The 17359-nt window shown below is 39.5% G+C and overlaps 3 protein-coding genes across 3 annotated transcripts in view; 1 reads left to right on the forward strand and 2 right to left on the reverse strand.

The window, feature by feature from the left end:
- The window catches only part of LOC116034141 (hemicentin-1-like), a 1482957-nt gene that overhangs the window by 931122 nt on the left and 534476 nt on the right, over positions 1-17359 (reverse strand). Inside the window, exon 18 of the mRNA XM_035993823.1 lies at positions 4210-4262. Coding sequence (XP_035849716.1) covers positions 4210-4262 — 53 coding nt within the window. The remainder of the gene's footprint in view (positions 1-4209; positions 4263-17359) is intronic.
- The window catches only part of LOC116034453 (Fc receptor-like protein 5), a 245863-nt gene that overhangs the window by 159048 nt on the left and 69456 nt on the right, over positions 1-17359 (reverse strand). The gene's annotated exons all lie outside the window — the stretch shown is intronic.
- On the forward strand, positions 14593-16099 carry LOC116034454 (coxsackievirus and adenovirus receptor-like). Its single transcript, XM_031277147.2, has 3 exons — positions 14593-14777; positions 15082-15444; positions 15543-16099. Exons 1-3 carry the CDS (start codon positions 14729-14731, stop codon positions 15668-15670), a joined length of 540 nt encoding a protein of 179 aa, XP_031133007.1. The 5' UTR covers positions 14593-14728; the 3' UTR covers positions 15671-16099.

A 17359-nucleotide genomic window follows, 5' to 3' on the forward strand; every position in this document is an offset into this window, starting at 1 on the left:
CACTGAATAATAAAATATTTCCCTTCCTTGTCCGTCTTAAGCTCCACCACACCAAAGGAAACATCCTTAAAACAAAATGAGAAATCTGTAACGAAATAGGTTTGGATAAATTGAAGGACGTCTGACCAGAATGTTTCTGTGTGGGAACATTTCCAAAATAAATGGGAAATATCTTGATCTGATTTTTTTACAGAAAGCGCATTCAGAGATTAGATATAGATTTCTGCGACTGCATTGTTTCAAGTCATCATTCTAATTGTAGTTATTTGAAATGACATTAGTATCAGTCAACATGTATTTCAAATATTCAACATTTTGAAGTTTTAACTTCAACAATCAAAGTTGTAGATATCTGACTAGTGAGAATATCATTTTGACCTGGAGAAATGCTATGGATATAATAACTGTAATTACAGATAGGAATGTGGTTCCTTTAAATGTTGAAACTGCAATAGTCCACGCCCTCCCTCCTGCTCCTTCCCTCCTTCTGTCTCTCTCTGTCCCTCCCCCCTCCCCTTATTTATGCAACAAGCATTTTTCATGCAGTTGGTCAAATATAAGATCACGCTTTTAGCTGACATTTTCTTTCACAAAACATCATGTAATTCTACTTAGTAGATAATAAATCCAGTTGAAGGTCTTATTTAGAGACAGATTCGTCCTCTATGTCCCCCTGAGATATTCTGATCATCAGATGATTTTATAATTACAATAACAACAATATTCACAATGTATACTATATATAATATATTAATTATATATTATAATATATATTATTATATAAATATTATATATATATATATATATATATTTCTTTTAAAAGCTTGCTGGGATACAGCTCAGTGTTGAGTATATTATTGTTACATTCAGTTACATACATAATATTATCAAATTTAATCTGTTTAATGGACAAAAGTATTTCTGTGTACTACTGCTGAGTTGATATTGTCTGAACATCTCTGTGTTCTTCAGTCAAACATCACTCTGATCTTAAACATTTGAACTGACCTACATTTGACTTTTATCTGAACACATTTTTGAATATGGAGTTGTTTTGTTTTTACTTGAGGAAAATGTATTTAAAGTAAAAGTACTTTTCTTCTTCTTTGAAGCAACTTTTACTCAAGTAAATGTTCTAGTTTTCTAAAGGTAAAGTTCAACAGGTTGTCCTGATGTGTTGTCCTTATATCTTTTATATATCAGGACACCAACCACTTCAGCAGCTACAAGAACCAGAACACCTGCAGTCAGTCCAAGGTATCGGCCTACAGGAGAGGAGTTTCTATCCTTAGGGACTTCATTCACTGGGTTTTCATCCTTGGAGTGTCTGCTGTTTGAACCTGAAGATAATAAAACATATGAGTCAGTAAATGTGTGATAGTGGAGCAGTCTTCATCCTCTCTGATGTTAGAAACTGCAGCTACAACCTGATACTCAGAAAAACTCACTGAGAGAGACTACCTCACCTGCTGGCTCTGGAACCTGCAGACGGATGAATCTGATGGTTATGATGGTTGTGATTTGGTCAGGGTTCAACTCTGATTCAACTCAACACTTATATTTTCCGTTGTCGATGCTGCTCACATTCTTCAGAATTAAAGACCTGTCTCCGTCCTTCAGATCTCTGTCCACCAGCTGCACCCTGCCAAAAAAGGATACATGCTGGTGTGTCTCCATGCCTCTATCTCTGTAGAAGAAGACGTACTTTCTTGGCTCCAGGTCAGCTCTGCTCCACTCTACAGCTCTGATGAAGGAATAATCAGTCTGACATGGCAGAATGACATCATCTCCAGGATTCACTACCACAATCAGGTCTGAAAAACAATAAAAAACTACTATTAATAATAAAATGTCATGTTGTTTCAACAGTTGTCTACAGGTGTGTCCCTGCAGAAGGTCTCTGTAGAGTCTCACTGCAGACAACTGCAGAGATATCACAGGACTTTATTACCACAAGGTCAACTCTATCTAAAATGAGACCATTCAACCAGCCAATCAGAGCCGTGGAAACATGTTGGCAGATTATTTTATAGATAGGAGTCGGACCGATGAGTCACAATCTCAGGGGTGTACGATTCAGAAAATGTCACGATTCGATTCAAAAACAATTCACAATATGTAAATGTAGGTGCTTTTCCCATGTGTACTTTTCCCATGTGTGTGTGTGTGTATATATATATATATATATATATATATATATATATATATATATAGACCCAGCTGCAGGGGGTGCTCCACAGCCTTCAACTCCACACGGAGCAGTGCTGGTGACATCCAGGGGGGGTGGCTGTTAGGGTTCCACATAGATATAGAGACGCCTAGACACATCACACTTCGTTCTTCAGTTCTACAGAGTATGTGTGACAAAGAAAAGAAATAATGGGTATGAGACATTGACTGTTAAACCAATATGACATTCTGTTTATGCTAAATGTATGTCATACGTCATTAGTACTTATTTAGACTACATGTGATGTATGATTGGAATGCAGAAATTTGTTTAAATATCTTGAGTCTACAGTCAATGTGGTGACGCTGAGGTTATACAGCAACCACTCAAGGACTGTCCAACATATCCACATAGGAACAGCAACTATCGAGGGCAGAATAATCCCTACGTTGCTATGGACCGAGGACAGTCTACCCCGGAGTCCTAGAGTTAAAGACTGTTAAGTTCATGATATTAATGTTCACGTGATAAGATGTGTATCTCAGGTTAAGAATTGTAGTTTACCCACGTTAAGGGGGAGATCTAATGATAAGCGACTGCAGGCCACCGTAGTCGCGGTGTGACGTCATCGGGGTGCGCCTGGAATCACAAGTAAAAACGTGTATGCTTGTCAATAAAGAAGCAGGTTAAACTCATGTTGGACTAACGGATTCTTTATCAATGATTACCGTTCATGACAGTAACTGATGTATTTCTCCATGAGTCCGCTATGTTAGTGATAATAACATTACGTTACCTAGCTTGTTTGGTAGCTAGCTAGCCTGCTAATTCCACCCAATGTGCTTTAATGCTAACGTCACCCATCTACGATAGCAATGTGTTTTCATTACTTCGATAAGTGTGTGAATGAAAACATTAAGCTGTTTACTCTTAGTAATCTAGTGTCCGCCCAGACGGCTAGTTAGCTAATGTTAGCTTGCTGAGGCTTCAGCATCATCTGTATTAGAGAGAAGAATCACTTCATCCCTACTTACTGGAGTTCAGCAACTACATATATATATATATATATATATATATATATATATATATATATATATATATATATATATATATATATATATATATATATATATATATATATATATATGTATATATATATATATGTATAGGGGGGCGCAATATTTGTTAAGGCAAAATATGTGTCTAACCATTCTGAATGAAGTAGTGTGGTGCTGCAGAGATGTCCCGGCCTACAAATCATATCCTACAGACTACAGAAAACATCTTTGTGTGGTACAGATCCTCGCGAAAAAATCACACTTCAATCAGTTTATTTTTTTTCAATGAAAATGAGAATAATGATATAAAAATGATCATTCCCTCCAATATCGTGAATCATATCGCAATATCAGTCAAAATAATCGCAATTAGATAATATCCTGATATCGTGCAGTTCTAATATATATATTACATTATATTACACAGACATTATACATAAACACAAAGTAAAATTGTGGCTGTATTATTTGTATCCCAGTCAATAATTACTCTTGAGAAGTCTGTAGCCATGAGAGCTGACTGTTGAGCTGAACTGTCACCTTCTTTACCAAGAAAATTCATATCTATTTATGTAGCTTTATATTTTCATTGTATTTTTCTATTGTATTTAACGCACAATAATTCAAAAACACACTGAGAGAGACTCACTCACCTGGCCCTGTAACCTGCAGATGGATGGTTCTGATGGTTCTGATGGTTCTGATGGTTCTGATGGTTCTGATGGTTCTGATTTGGTCAGAGCCAATGATGATGAGATGTGATTCAACTCGACACCTGTATGTTCCAGTGTCGTGTCTGCTCACATTCTTCAGAATTAAAGACACGTCTCCGTCCTTCAGATCTCGGTCCACCAGCTCCACCCTGTCCTTAAAGTCTGGATTCTGGTGGTCTGTATCGAAGAGTCCACTTCTGTAATAGAGGACGATACGTGGCTTCCAGTAATCTCTGGTCCAACCTAAAACATTGAAGGGTTCAGCAGCCTGACATGGCAGAATGGCATCATCTCCAGGGTTCACTGTTACCTCAATCAGGTCTGAAAAACAATAATAAACTACTATTAATAATAAAAAGTCATGTTGTTTCAACAGTTGTCTACAGGTGTGTCCCTGCAGAAGGTCTCTGTAGAGTCTCACCTGATGGAGACGTTCACTGATCTGTCTCAACTGCAGAGATATCACAGGAGACTTTATTACCACAAGGTCTACTCTTTAGAAGACTGGGATGTGAAAATGGCACCGTTCACACAGCCAATCAGAGCCGTGGAAACATGTTGGCAGATTATTTTATAGTTAGGAGTCTATGAAACATACACACATAATGAAGAATACCCCCCCCCCCCTGTGTCTCTGTCCCTCTCAACCCTTTGTTTCTTAACTGTGAAGTTAGAAACCGTGGGACGATTAGGGATGGGCTACACCTAACTTTTTATAATTCTAACCGATACCGATACTGATACATTTCTTAAAATGGTGTGACGATGTGATTTTAGTTTTCAAATAATGGTCTTTTAGAAAAAAAGATCATTAGAAATACTGGCCGTTAAAAACAAAATCACAAAAGAAATTATGAGTCCAATAAATAAAAATGTGTACGTTAAACAATAGGACAGTATTATAGAGAATACTGACTAAATAATAATACAATAAATACAAATAAATATGTAAATATGAATAAAATACCAACACAAAACATGAATTCCAAAGCACCTGTACGGCTCTGTACCTGTGCTAATGGCAATACATATCTATTCTAATATCTGATGTTGATAAAAGCATCTTCATCAGCCTACAGGCCAAGTTAGATAACTTATATATCCATCCTTAGAACCTGAAGAGGAATAAACATATGAGTCAGTAAATGTGTGATAGTGGAGCAGTCTTCATCCTCTCTGATGTTAGAAACTGCAGCTACAACCTGATACTCAGAAAAACTCTCTGAGAGAGACTACCTCACCTGGATCTGGAACCTGCAGACGGACGGTTCTGATCGGCTCAGAGTTGATGATGCCAGCTGGTTCAACTCCACACTCGTATGTTCCGTTGTCGATGCTGCTCACATACTTCAGAATTAAAGACACGTTTCCGTCCTTCAGATCTCTGTCCACCAGCTCCACCCTGTCCTTAAAGTCTGAATGCTGGTAGGTTGGATCCAAATGTCCATCGCTGCAATAGAGGATGTTATATGGCGTCAGGTCAGCTCTTCTCCACTTTACAACACTGATGGAGGAATCATCAGCCTGACATGGCAGAATGACATCATCTCCAGGGTGCACTGTTACCACAATCATGTCTGAAAAAGAATAATAAACTACTATTAATAATAAAAAGTCCTGTTATTTCAACAGTTGTCTACAGGTGTGTCCCTGCAGAAGGTTTCTGTAGAGTCTCACCTGATGGAGACGTTCACTGATCTGTCTCAACTGCAGAGATATCACAGGAGACTTTATTACCACGAGGTAATCTCTATCTAAAATGGGACCATTCACCCAGCCAATCAGAGCCGTGGAAACATGTTGGCAGATTATTTTATAGATAGGAGTCGGACCGATGTGTAACAATCTAACACTATATAAATATATCAGTATAAATCTGTTTCAAATGTGACATTTTACAACGTTTGCAAATTAGCTTAAAATGAATTAATTTGAATATATTTAAGATGTAATATACAGTGCTGATCAGAATAAGTTTATGAAGCCATGCTAAAGTTGACTAAAAACAGCAATAAAAAAAACATCTTTAGGAAATTGATCTTAAAGCCTTAATTCAAAAATGAGGAAAAATCCAATTTTTAAAGACACCAATTTTCTTTGTGAATGAATAATGTATGGTACATAAATAAATGTTCTTCCTTAAAATACAGGGGGCATAAGTAAGTACACCCCTATGTTAAATTCCCATAGAGGCAGGCAGACTTTTATTTTGAAAGGCCAGTTATTTCATGGATCCAGGATATATGTGCCTGGTATCATTGGAAAGGAAACACTCTCAGGGTGATTCTAGGCCTTACTGACACAGAGTCACAGAGGCTACAATGGAGTTTTTTTTTTAATTTCTGTCCAAGTCATACATCTGTACAATTATTAAAATACACTGCTGTAAACCCATCTGACAGGTGACAGACAACACATGTCTCAGTTTACTACAGAAGAAATCCAGAAGCCAAAAGACTCTGAAAAGACTCTAAAATGGATTTTATATGAATTTTTTTCTACAGATATGTGTTTTTTTATTTCCATTTGAAAAGTGCAAAGAAAAAAGCCAAAAAACTACTAAATACAACACTTCTCAAATACACAAACACACCCACATCAATCACCTTTCCAATGATACCAGGCTGACCCCAGAGTGTCAGAGTATATGGGAGCTGTACCACTTTTAATTTGGGTATGACGTTTAGACCAAAAAGCATGGATTTCAAGCGTTTCTTCAGCCACTTCTGTCTACAACAGTCGAGAACTCTTTCGACATTATGTAAGTTCATGAAGTAATCTGAAAACTGCTGCCCAGTTTAAAAAAATACAATGCAACTGATCTCAGCTGGTATTCTGTCTGGAATGGAGAGGAATGGACATTTCTAAGTGACCCCAAACTTTTGACCGGTAGTGTACAAACTGTCAGAATGGCACTTTAACAGCATTTGAGGCTAGATGGGATACAGCTACGGTGACGACAGTTAAGTTTAGGCACCAAAACGACTAGTTGAGTTCAGGAAACAGGTCATGGTTTGAATTAAAACTCTAGAGGAACAAAACACATTCTCCTGGGTAAAAGTATAACAAATATATGATTATATTAGTCTAGATTTTGCAGGATTTTGGCGTAACTTTTGGCCGTAGCTGTATCCCTTCTACTGTAAACATCCCACCTGTTGTGGCTCTTGAACTTCATCCAAAATGAAACTGCACAGACTGCAGCCCCCCCTACTGGCCAAATGACCTTACTGTTCAATTATACTGAAAGGCTGAATTGGAGCTTCAGAGGAAAATTTAGCAGAGAATTTGACTATGTTAACAACATTGGCTTAAAAACAAAGGGGGAAGAAACAAAAAATAAAATCCTCTGCTGGAAAAAAACTTCCATGCATTAAAAGATACTTCTTCTAATACGCACAAAACCCAAATTTTTTCTTGGCAAGAGCAGGGATACACAGCTCACGATTGTGTAGTCAAAACAGAGAAATACTGTATATTCTCCTACAGATTAAGAAAAATAATGAATTTTCTTAATAAATAAATGTTATTCTTGGCTTAATTGTTCAGTGTCTTTGGGTTCAAATAACATTACCATGATCCCATAGGTATCCAAAATTTGAGAAAGTGACGTTTATTTAAGCTGAAACAGGGTGCTTGGGACATTTCTGTTACCACGGGTTTACAGACACGTCTCTACTGATTGGTTATCACCTGGAAAACAGCCAATAATCGAGAGACACATCCACCAAACGAGAGAAGACACAACTCAAGCCTTGCACGCCGTTCCCAGCTCTTTGCCTGAGGGAAGCCCACAGTCTCAGACTTAAAAATACTCTGGTTTAAGATTTTAATAGTGGTTTTGTACATTATCCCTTAGTATAGACCACAGTAGGATGATTATCTCAAAATCTATCTACATACAAGAATAGCTTTTAATGTGTTACAGTGTGCTATTTGCTATAATAATTTCAACTTGTGTAAATTGCCTATAGGCCTACCCTGAAAAGGGCTTTATAAATAAAATGTAATATTATAAGTAATTGTGTATGATTTATCCATCTTACTTTAGCAATTCATGATATTTAGATAGATTGATACTTTATTGATCCCCAAAGGGAATTTCAAGTAATTTCGTGGGACCTATACTGACCAGTTTTGTTACATGGGTTAATGCAGGATCAATTGATCGGCACATCTTCCTGACATCTGTACTACGTATAACAGATGTCAGGAAGATGAGCCTGAGACCGCATCTGTAGGCTGCGATGTATGAAATACGTTAGAACGGTGTATGTATATATACGTCGCAGAGAGTAAATTAGTACCGGGGGCGCCCGGATTGCTCAGCTGGTAGAGCGGGCGCCCATATAGGCTATAGAGGTCCGGTCCTCGACGCAGGGGGCCCGGACTCGACTCTGACCTGCGGCCCTTTGCTGCATGTCCCCCCCCCCCCCCCCCCCTTCATGTCTTCAGCTGTTTTATCAAAATAAAGGCCTAAAATGTCCTAAAAATAACCTTAATTTAAAAAAAAAAAAAAAAAATGATATACATGTTATTTATATGCAAATGCCACAATCGTTTCCGAAGAACGGAGTCGCCCTGCCATTTGTTTCGCCTGTAAATAATGCACATTTGCAACAAAAATGACTTAATAAATGACTTTTTTGAGCGCCAGACTTGTCACGCGCACACTGATTACTATAAACACCTGTTAAGCAGCAGGTGGTTTAGCAGGTTGATAATTAAGGACATTGTATGGGGGGGGGGGGGTTTGAGACATAAACTGCACGTACACATAAAAGCTGATATTTACCAGAAGCTGCTCCAGAGAGAAATAACATCAGGAAGAGAAATGGAGCCATGAGAGCTGAGAGAGGGGAGATCCTCCGTTATCTTCTTTATATCCGTTATCTCCTTTATATCCGTTATCTCCTTTATATCCGTTATCTCCTTTATATCCGTTATCTCCTTCACAGAGAGAAGAAGAACCGGTATCTCCTGAAGAAAACGGGACCTGTGTTTTGATTTTTTTGCAAAGCGAAGATTTGTCCCGCCCTAATCTGCCTCTGATTGGTTTACCTATTCTTCTTTTTCTTTTTTTGTCAGATTACTACTTCTGTAGTATACCACCATCAACTGTACAGGAGTGTGTACTACCATGAACTTCATAGAGTCTAGGCTTGTATTCATTCAAACCATATTATTATATTATACCAGTATTATTAAGATAAATAAGTCAAGTTCTAAGTCTCTCCCTTGTCATTCCCTTTTCTTCAAGTATATCATGTATTGCGTTCTCTCCTTCTATTTCCTGCCAGTTTATTCTACTATCATTATATTTCTCGCATACAAAAAGTACATGTTCTACATCTTCTTTGTCTTGGTATTCTATGTATAATCTATTACCATGTCCTACCATAGATATATATCTATGATGTCCTACTGTGTGTAAGGTAGCATTCAGTCCTGTGTGACCTAGTCTCAGTCTGGTATATAGACCACTTCTTCCCTTTTGTGTAAACTCAGCGCAGTAACCCATTTCCTGGTCACAGTCTTCTGTATTTTATGGTAGTGTCTGGCATTAAGCTCTGCCTCCCATTCAGTTTGCCATATTTGAATAATTTTCTGATTTAATCACAGATTTGGCTACACCCTTGCCCATTGGAACATTAATTCCTATATATTTGTTTTCCAGCATCTTTTTTTTGTAATGTTCTCAGCCTCTCCGTTTCCTTTAATGATTATATGAGCCTGGACTCTGAGCTGTTCACCTCCAGCTCTTTCAACCAGCTGTCTAGGACCAAATCTGTTTAATGAGATGTCTGTGCAATATCACTACTCTCAATATCTATCACTCATTGAATATGATCACCACCAGTAGCGGAGATAGCGTGGGTGCTTGGGTGTGGCCACCCCAGGGCCCCGTGCCAATCAGGGGCCCCTCAAACGCTGCCGATCTTGCGTCACTTGACGAGAACGGGGGCCAAAGTGACACATTGCAGATTATTATCTGACAGAAGCTAATTACTGCAGATGATCTCATGTTATAATAATCCAGCTCTTCTTATCAAACATATAGATAATAGAGCCATGTCAGTTATATAGTGTGGCACTGATTGAGCTCACCTGGCCTGTTCAGCACCATCGCTGTCCATCAGCTGTCTCTGTCCACCAGCTGTCTCTGTCCATCAGCCGTCTCTGTCCATCAGCTGTCGCTGTCCATCAGCTGTCTCTGTCCACCAGCTGTCTCTGTCCATCAGCCGTCTCTGTCCACCAGCTGTCTCTGTCCACCAGCTGTCTCTGTCCACCAGCTGTCTCTGTCCATCAGCCGTCTCTGTCCACCAGCCGCCTCTGTCCACCAGCCGTCTCTGTCCATCAGCCGTCTCTGTCCACCAGCTGTCTCTGTCCACTAGCTGTCTCTCTCCACCAGCCGTCTCTGTCCATCAGCCGTCTCTGTCCATCAGCCGTCTCTGTCCACCAGCTGTCTCTGTCCACCAGCTGTCTCTGTCCATCAGCCGTCTCTGTCCATCAGCCGTCTCTGTCCACCAGCTGTCTCTGTCCATCAGCTGTCTCTGTCCATCAGCTGTCTCTGTCCATCAGCTGTCTCTGTCCGTGGTGCTGAAACATTTCTACTTGACTGGCAAACTTCTTTCTTAGTTCATCAATACTAACTTGTGTCTTTTCTTTGTGTTCTATTAGACATATAGACTTACTTGGCTCAACCAGTGACACATTATAATGTGCATTCATCAGATATTTTACTGTTTGTTTTTAACGGTTACAATTTTAAAATGACTTGGTAGCAGAGGGCCCCATGATGAAGCTCCGCCCCCACTGTACTGAGAGTCTAGCTCCACCCCTGATCACCACTATTGGGCAATATTCAAATAATGTGCAATAACCCACACTAAATACAACACTGTATATAAAACCATATTTAGTTATTGTGTTGTATGTATATAGCGTCTCAGAACTGTGCACCTTACCTTTTTTTGCACTACTTATTTTATTCCATGTTATATTTATTTTACGTACATGTTGGCACTGGAGAAGGAGTTACTTTTAATCTCACTGTACATGTGTATAGTGACAATAAAAGGTATTATATTCTATTCTACATTTGTGCTTGTTTTGAACGTGACCTTAGTGAAGTAGGTTACATACGTAACTAAACTTACAATAAGTTAATGTTGAACGCAGGCGTGATACAAGTAGTTTAGGGAAACCGTCACGTTTCTACGTATTTATGCACATATCGGATCGTGCAGGCAGCACAGATCGCGTACCGTCACAGTACACAAACAGCGGACTCCTGGGTGAGAGTCTTGTGTTTGTTTATCCATCCCAGGCTCCCAGGAAGTGCGCCAAAAGTCGCTGGTTAACGGTTAATGGACCTCTAAGTGAACCGGCCTCTGAGACTGACAGGGAGGCCAGTTTATGACAGGGAATACACCACAGAGAGGGTTCTCTTTCTGGGTTTGGCTCCTTGCAGCCCGGGGCTGAGTCAGCTGTACAGCTAACCAAGCTAACGAGCTAACAGCAGCTGACTACAGATAGCAGCATTTACATAATCGTATGGGTTTGATTTTCAAGAAAGTTCACCCCGACTGTCACATGGAGAATCTGGACACAACTGAATGCTAATGTTGCATTATGAGCGTCATAATTTACTTAATGACACTCAAGTCCAAAGACATGCAGTACAATATAGAGTAGTAGTAGTAGTAGTAGTAGTAGTAGTATAACTTTATTGTCCCCGTGGGGCAGTTGGTTTTGCAGCACTTCATGACAGGACATCAAACATATGATACAAACAGATAGTCCCTCCATCAGTCACCGACAGACATAACAGGATAACATACATCATCACACACTACAATACATTACACACTGTTGGGTCTGACCAGGCCAGCTGGACATCTGGCTTATTCTGACTGATTTAAGGCTTTTATGGCTTGTGGTACCAAAGAGAATTTGGATCTGTTCTTGGTCAGAAATGACGCCTAGATGGCAGTAGTCAGTAGTAGTAGTAGTAGTAGTAGTAGTCACATATAATGTTATTGTCCTCTCTCACCAGTCTGTCTTTGTAAATGTGTTCAGTGGTCTCTAGTGTTATCCAGAGTAACTTAGTGGTAGTAGTAACTGTTTTTCTGACGATGCTTTATAAACATCAGCAGGTGGTCCTGATCTCTTGTTCTTATGTCTTTTATATATCAGGACACCACCCACTGAAACAACTACAGGAAGCAGAACACCTGGAACAGCTGCTGCCAGTCCAACGAGGAGGCCTCCAGGAGAGGAGTTTCTATCCTCAGGGACATCATTCATGGAGTTTTCATCCTTGGAGCGTCCGCTGTTTAATCCTGAAGATAAAATAAAACATACGAGTCAAATGTCTGATAGTGGAGCAGCCTTCATCCATCTGTTGTAAAGACCAGTTTTTACTAATTAAGAATAATTTCCAAACTCAAGTCTGTTCTGTCATACAATGATCTGGAAAAAGTCATCCATGCTTTCATAACCTCCCGCCTAGACTATTGTAACTCTCTCTACCTTGGTCTCCCTCTGACTCTGGTGGCACGGCTTCAGATGGTCCAAAATGCAGCAGCTAGGCTGCTCACAAACACAAAAAAGCGAGAACACATTACACCTGTCCTAGCCTTCTTGCACTGGTTTCCAGTCCAGTCTAGGTTACAATTTAAAATACTGTTGATGGTTTTTAAAGCTCTTCACGCCCTGGCCCCCAGCTACATAGCAGATATCATTCATCCCCACGTAGCTCCCAGGTCCCTCAGATCCTCCAGCCAAGGCCTCCTCCATGTCCCACGGTCCCGGCTTAACCAAAAAGGTGACAAAGCCTTTTCTGTTGCTGGCCCTCAGCTGTGGAACCGACTGAACTATTCTCTGATGTTAGAAACTGCAGCTACAACCTGATACTCAGGAAAACTCACTGAGAGAGACTCACTCACCTGGCTCTGGAACCTGCAGACGGACGGTTCTGATTGGCTCAGAGTCGATGATGGATCTCTTTTTTCAGCTGATGCTACTCGACACTCGTATGTTCCAGTGTCGTTGCTTCTCACATTCTTCAGAATTAAAGACACTACCCTGTCCTTAAAGGATGAATGCTGGTAGGTTGGATCCACGTGTCCATCTCTGTAAGGACGTACTCTGGTGGCTTCAGGTCAGGTCTGCTCCATTCTACAGCTCTGATGGAGGAATCAGCAGCCTGACATGACAGAATGACATCATGTCCAGGGTTCACTGTTACCTCAATCAGGTCTGAAAAACAATAATAAACTACTATTAATAATAAAAAGTCATGTTGTTTCAACAGTTGTCTACAGGTGTGTCCCTGCAGAAGGTCTCTGTAGAGTCTCACCTGATGGAGACGTTCACTGATCTGTCTCAACTGCAGAGATATCACAGGAGACTTTATTACCACGAGGTCAACAGCTGTTGTTGAGACACATGAAGCTGATCAACTTCTAATCAATAGTTCAGGTCTTAGCATCTCCTGAGATTAGAACAGCTGATCTGATCTGATCTCTTCCTCAGTCAGCGTCTCTAAAACAGAACAACAGACTCCAGGTGTCCTGATGTAGGAAATGTGTTGCTGCTCTCATAGATATAACACTGTTATATATGTGTGTGAGTGCAGCACCACGGTGGTTTAAAACATATTTTTCCTATTGTTTAAATCCACCAATCACAACACAGCACGTCACAGACAAGCTGTTTTAACATTTAGTAGCTATACTGGATATTTATTTAACTTAAATTAGGAGTTTACGAGAAGAAATGATGCAAGTCATTTTGAAAGGTTGTGTAAATGCTTTTGCTGCCAGTTGTTTAGTCTCTTTTCATTAATCGTTTGAACTTTGAATGTCTCGTATCACAAACTCAAACTAACCTGAGGTTCATTCCTCTTCAGTTCTGACCTCACTGCTGAGCTGCACAAAAAAAAAACCAAGGTCAGTATAAACTTTAGATTTTTTAGATACAACAGTTAGGCCCCCATCAGAACAGAGCCAGTTTTAGCAGCCTGGGGCAGTTTGCGCTTCATGTTTTTTGCAGAAAAGAAAAAAAGAAAATTTCTCTTCCCCACATTTGACTGAGGATGGTTAATTTTGTGGTTGCCTAGCAAGAATAACAAAAGTCGCAAATTGGTCTGATGGGGGCGTCTTCAACAACAAAGGCAGTGCACTGAGCCTCGTGTTTTTCAACCTGTAGAACAGCTCTGTCTGATCACATATGCACCATGGTACTTTGTAGACAAATGTGTTTCTGCCTGTTAAGACTATTCAAATGAAGAGGATTAAAGTCTTTCAAGCTTCCTCTTGTAGAGTGTCTCTTTGTGGTGAGGAGTACTTTTGTAGTACTATTCACAATTAAGCAGCATCTTCATATTAATGAATATTTTTACCATCGTCAGCCAGTCAAGAGTTTTCAAATGAATAGGAGGGAGATGTGTACAGGTGTGAATTTTAATAACCTGATATCAACATATGTTGAGCCTATAGGAAGGCTGCCCTCGACCCCAGGACTACCGATGTCTTCAGAGAGGGGGGTACGGCTCCACTTTGTGCAGCCTGCCCTTTAGATTTTGTGTAACAGAATGTGCTGTGCAGTGCCGTGTAGATCCACCCACTCACATAGATATAAATCCTCGGACCGTACCAGGTATCATTCTGCATCGATCCTGAGACCGTACGCTACGCACCAACTAAAGTGAAGTGCTGTGTAGAATCAGATCAATTGAACAGAGAGAACAGGGAAGGAGAGGATTGACATACTCTGCTCTCATGGCTCCATTTATCATCCTGCTGTTCCTTCTGTCTGAAGCAGCTTCTGGTAAATATCAGCTTTGACTGTGAAAATTCATGTAGACTTTGTTTATACAGCAGGACACTCAGTGTCTGTTAGTTAGTGCCGTTTGATGCTGACTGTGAAAGTAGTAAGATTGAATCAAACAATGACATGCTTAAATTTGATTGGTTAGAAATTGATTAGCTTTACGTGTCTCCACGACAGTTTGTTGATATTGTGGGAACACAGTCATGTGACAGAGGCCATCTGTAGTCTCCAGGCTGTGGAAATCCTTTTAAAATAAGACATTCTATTTATTATTTATTTATTATTCTTTATTGTTTTTCAGAGCTGATTGAGGTACAAGTGCAAACTGGACAGGATGCCACTCTGCCATGTCGGACTGCTTATTCCTCCATTGATGCTGTAGAGTGGAGAAGAGCTAACCCGAAGCCAGACGTCCTCCTCTTTTATAAATATAAGCAAACAGAAACACTACATCCAGACTTTAAGGAGAGGGTGGAGCTGGTGGACAGAGAGCTGAAGGGCGGAGACGCGTCTTTAATTCTAAAGGCTGTGAGCAGACAGGACAACGGAATATACGAGTGTCGAGTTAAACCAGATGATTCAAGCCGTAAAAAGAGAGCCATCATCATCTCTGAGCCAATCAGAACCATCAAATTCATCCGTCTGCATGTTATAGATCCAGCAGGTGAGTATCAGGTTGTAGCTGCAGTTTCTAACATCAGAGAGGATGAAGACTGCTCCACTATCACACATTTACTGACTCATGTGTTTTATTATCTTCAGGTTCTGAGGCTGAAGAATCAACTCCAGGTCCGGAGGATGAAGAATCATCTCGTGTAGGCCTATACATTGGATTGGGAGCCTTGGGAGCTCTACTCGGTGGTATTGTTACAGCTGCTGCAGTGGGTTAATAATATTTAATAAATGGTCTATAAAGCATCAAGTAACATTAATTTGGCCCCATTAAATCTTTTTTGGCAAAACATTTAAAAGAGATGTTTTTTGATAATTTGTACACTGATAATAGCTAAATAATGTTTAGAAATTATTAACCATTAAAAAGGCATTATTTTCATCAGATGCAACTTCATAATAGACATCCAAAAAATGTTTATTGATGGTTTATAAATAATATAATAATAATATATGTATATATATAACATTTTACTTGGGCGAAAGTACTGTTGCTTTAAAGAAATGGAAAAGTTATGTTACTTAAGGTACTTTTTCTGTCAATAAATTTTCTTCAAGTAAAAACAAAATGACTCCATAATTGATTCTTGAAATATTTGCTCAGATAAAAACATAAAAATAAGTTATTATTGCAGAAACATTACATATTTTACCTTTGTTCAGCCCTATGACAGTCATTCTCACACTCACACATTAGCCTCATGCTCCACCCGTCCAGCACGCTGAGTGATGCAAATCAAACACACCTGCTGGGATTCAGAAACATGAGGAAGTTGATTTAAAACTTCACAAAGATAAAATCACAGTGGGATTTAATAGATTTTCTACAAAAAATATCAAGAAATGGCCATTATCAAGTGTTAATTTATTATCATGATTAAGAAGATATCCTGGTCCACACTCCTTTTCGGTACATTCCATTCTAAATTTTAATGACTGGACTAAGTAAAGAAGTTGATGGCCTATCTACGCAGTATTGGACTTTATAGTAAGATATTAATAAGTAAAGACAATGTTGGTAATAAACTGTGGAGGGCAGCTATTACGCCATTGCAGCGTCAAGTCTGCCGTAAATCCAAAGAAGAAGAAGACACCTGCTGCCATGTTACTTCACCAACAGGTGCATGCTGGTTGTGGCTAACATGCTAAATGCTAACATGCTGTCTCAACAACAACTGTTGACCTTTACAATTTTAACTTAAATATAGATTCCTCGGTTTTCTTTTTATTATGTATTTGTTTCAGAAGTTTTAAAAACTCACAGTTTCCTCACAGAGCAGCCACAGCAGAGATGTTCCCTCCATCCTGACACTTTGTTAAATGCAGCTTATTGAAATATGTCGTCAAGTAAACCCCCCCCCCCTTCCTCTGTGACTGTGGCCCAGTGCTGTGGTTTCCTCTCCACACAGTTTGAGAAAAAGTTTCTTTACTTTAGTTGCAATAAAGCAGATGAATTAATTTTTAAATTAAGTTTCAAAACGAGGTACTAAACCACAACATGAACGTGACGATAGACAACAAACTAAATGTTGAGATGAAAAATAAGCAACGACCCACACCTGAATGTAAAAGAACATGAATACGATGAAACACGTGTGTGTGTGTGTATGTGTGTGTGTGTGTGTGTGTGTGGTCATTGTAACTGGTGATGATCAGCTGTTTCTGTCTGCAGATCCATCAACAGCTGATACATGTGTTTATGACAATAAACTGATTTCAGATACAAAGACCAAGTCTGTAACTTTAGGGAAATGATAACTCCTGATGACATGTATGGAAATAATCTTTATTAACAATATTTCCTCAACAGCATTCATGTCTGTGATTATAAACTAACAAGAGACTAACTGAGCTGCTAACTGCAGGAGGAGAAACCACGCAGCTGCTACCCCACCCTACACAGAGGA

This window comes from Sander lucioperca, chromosome 17 (assembly GCF_008315115.2).
Source record: "Sander lucioperca isolate FBNREF2018 chromosome 17, SLUC_FBN_1.2, whole genome shotgun sequence".
NCBI classification, from domain to species: domain Eukaryota; kingdom Metazoa; phylum Chordata; class Actinopteri; order Perciformes; family Percidae; genus Sander; species Sander lucioperca.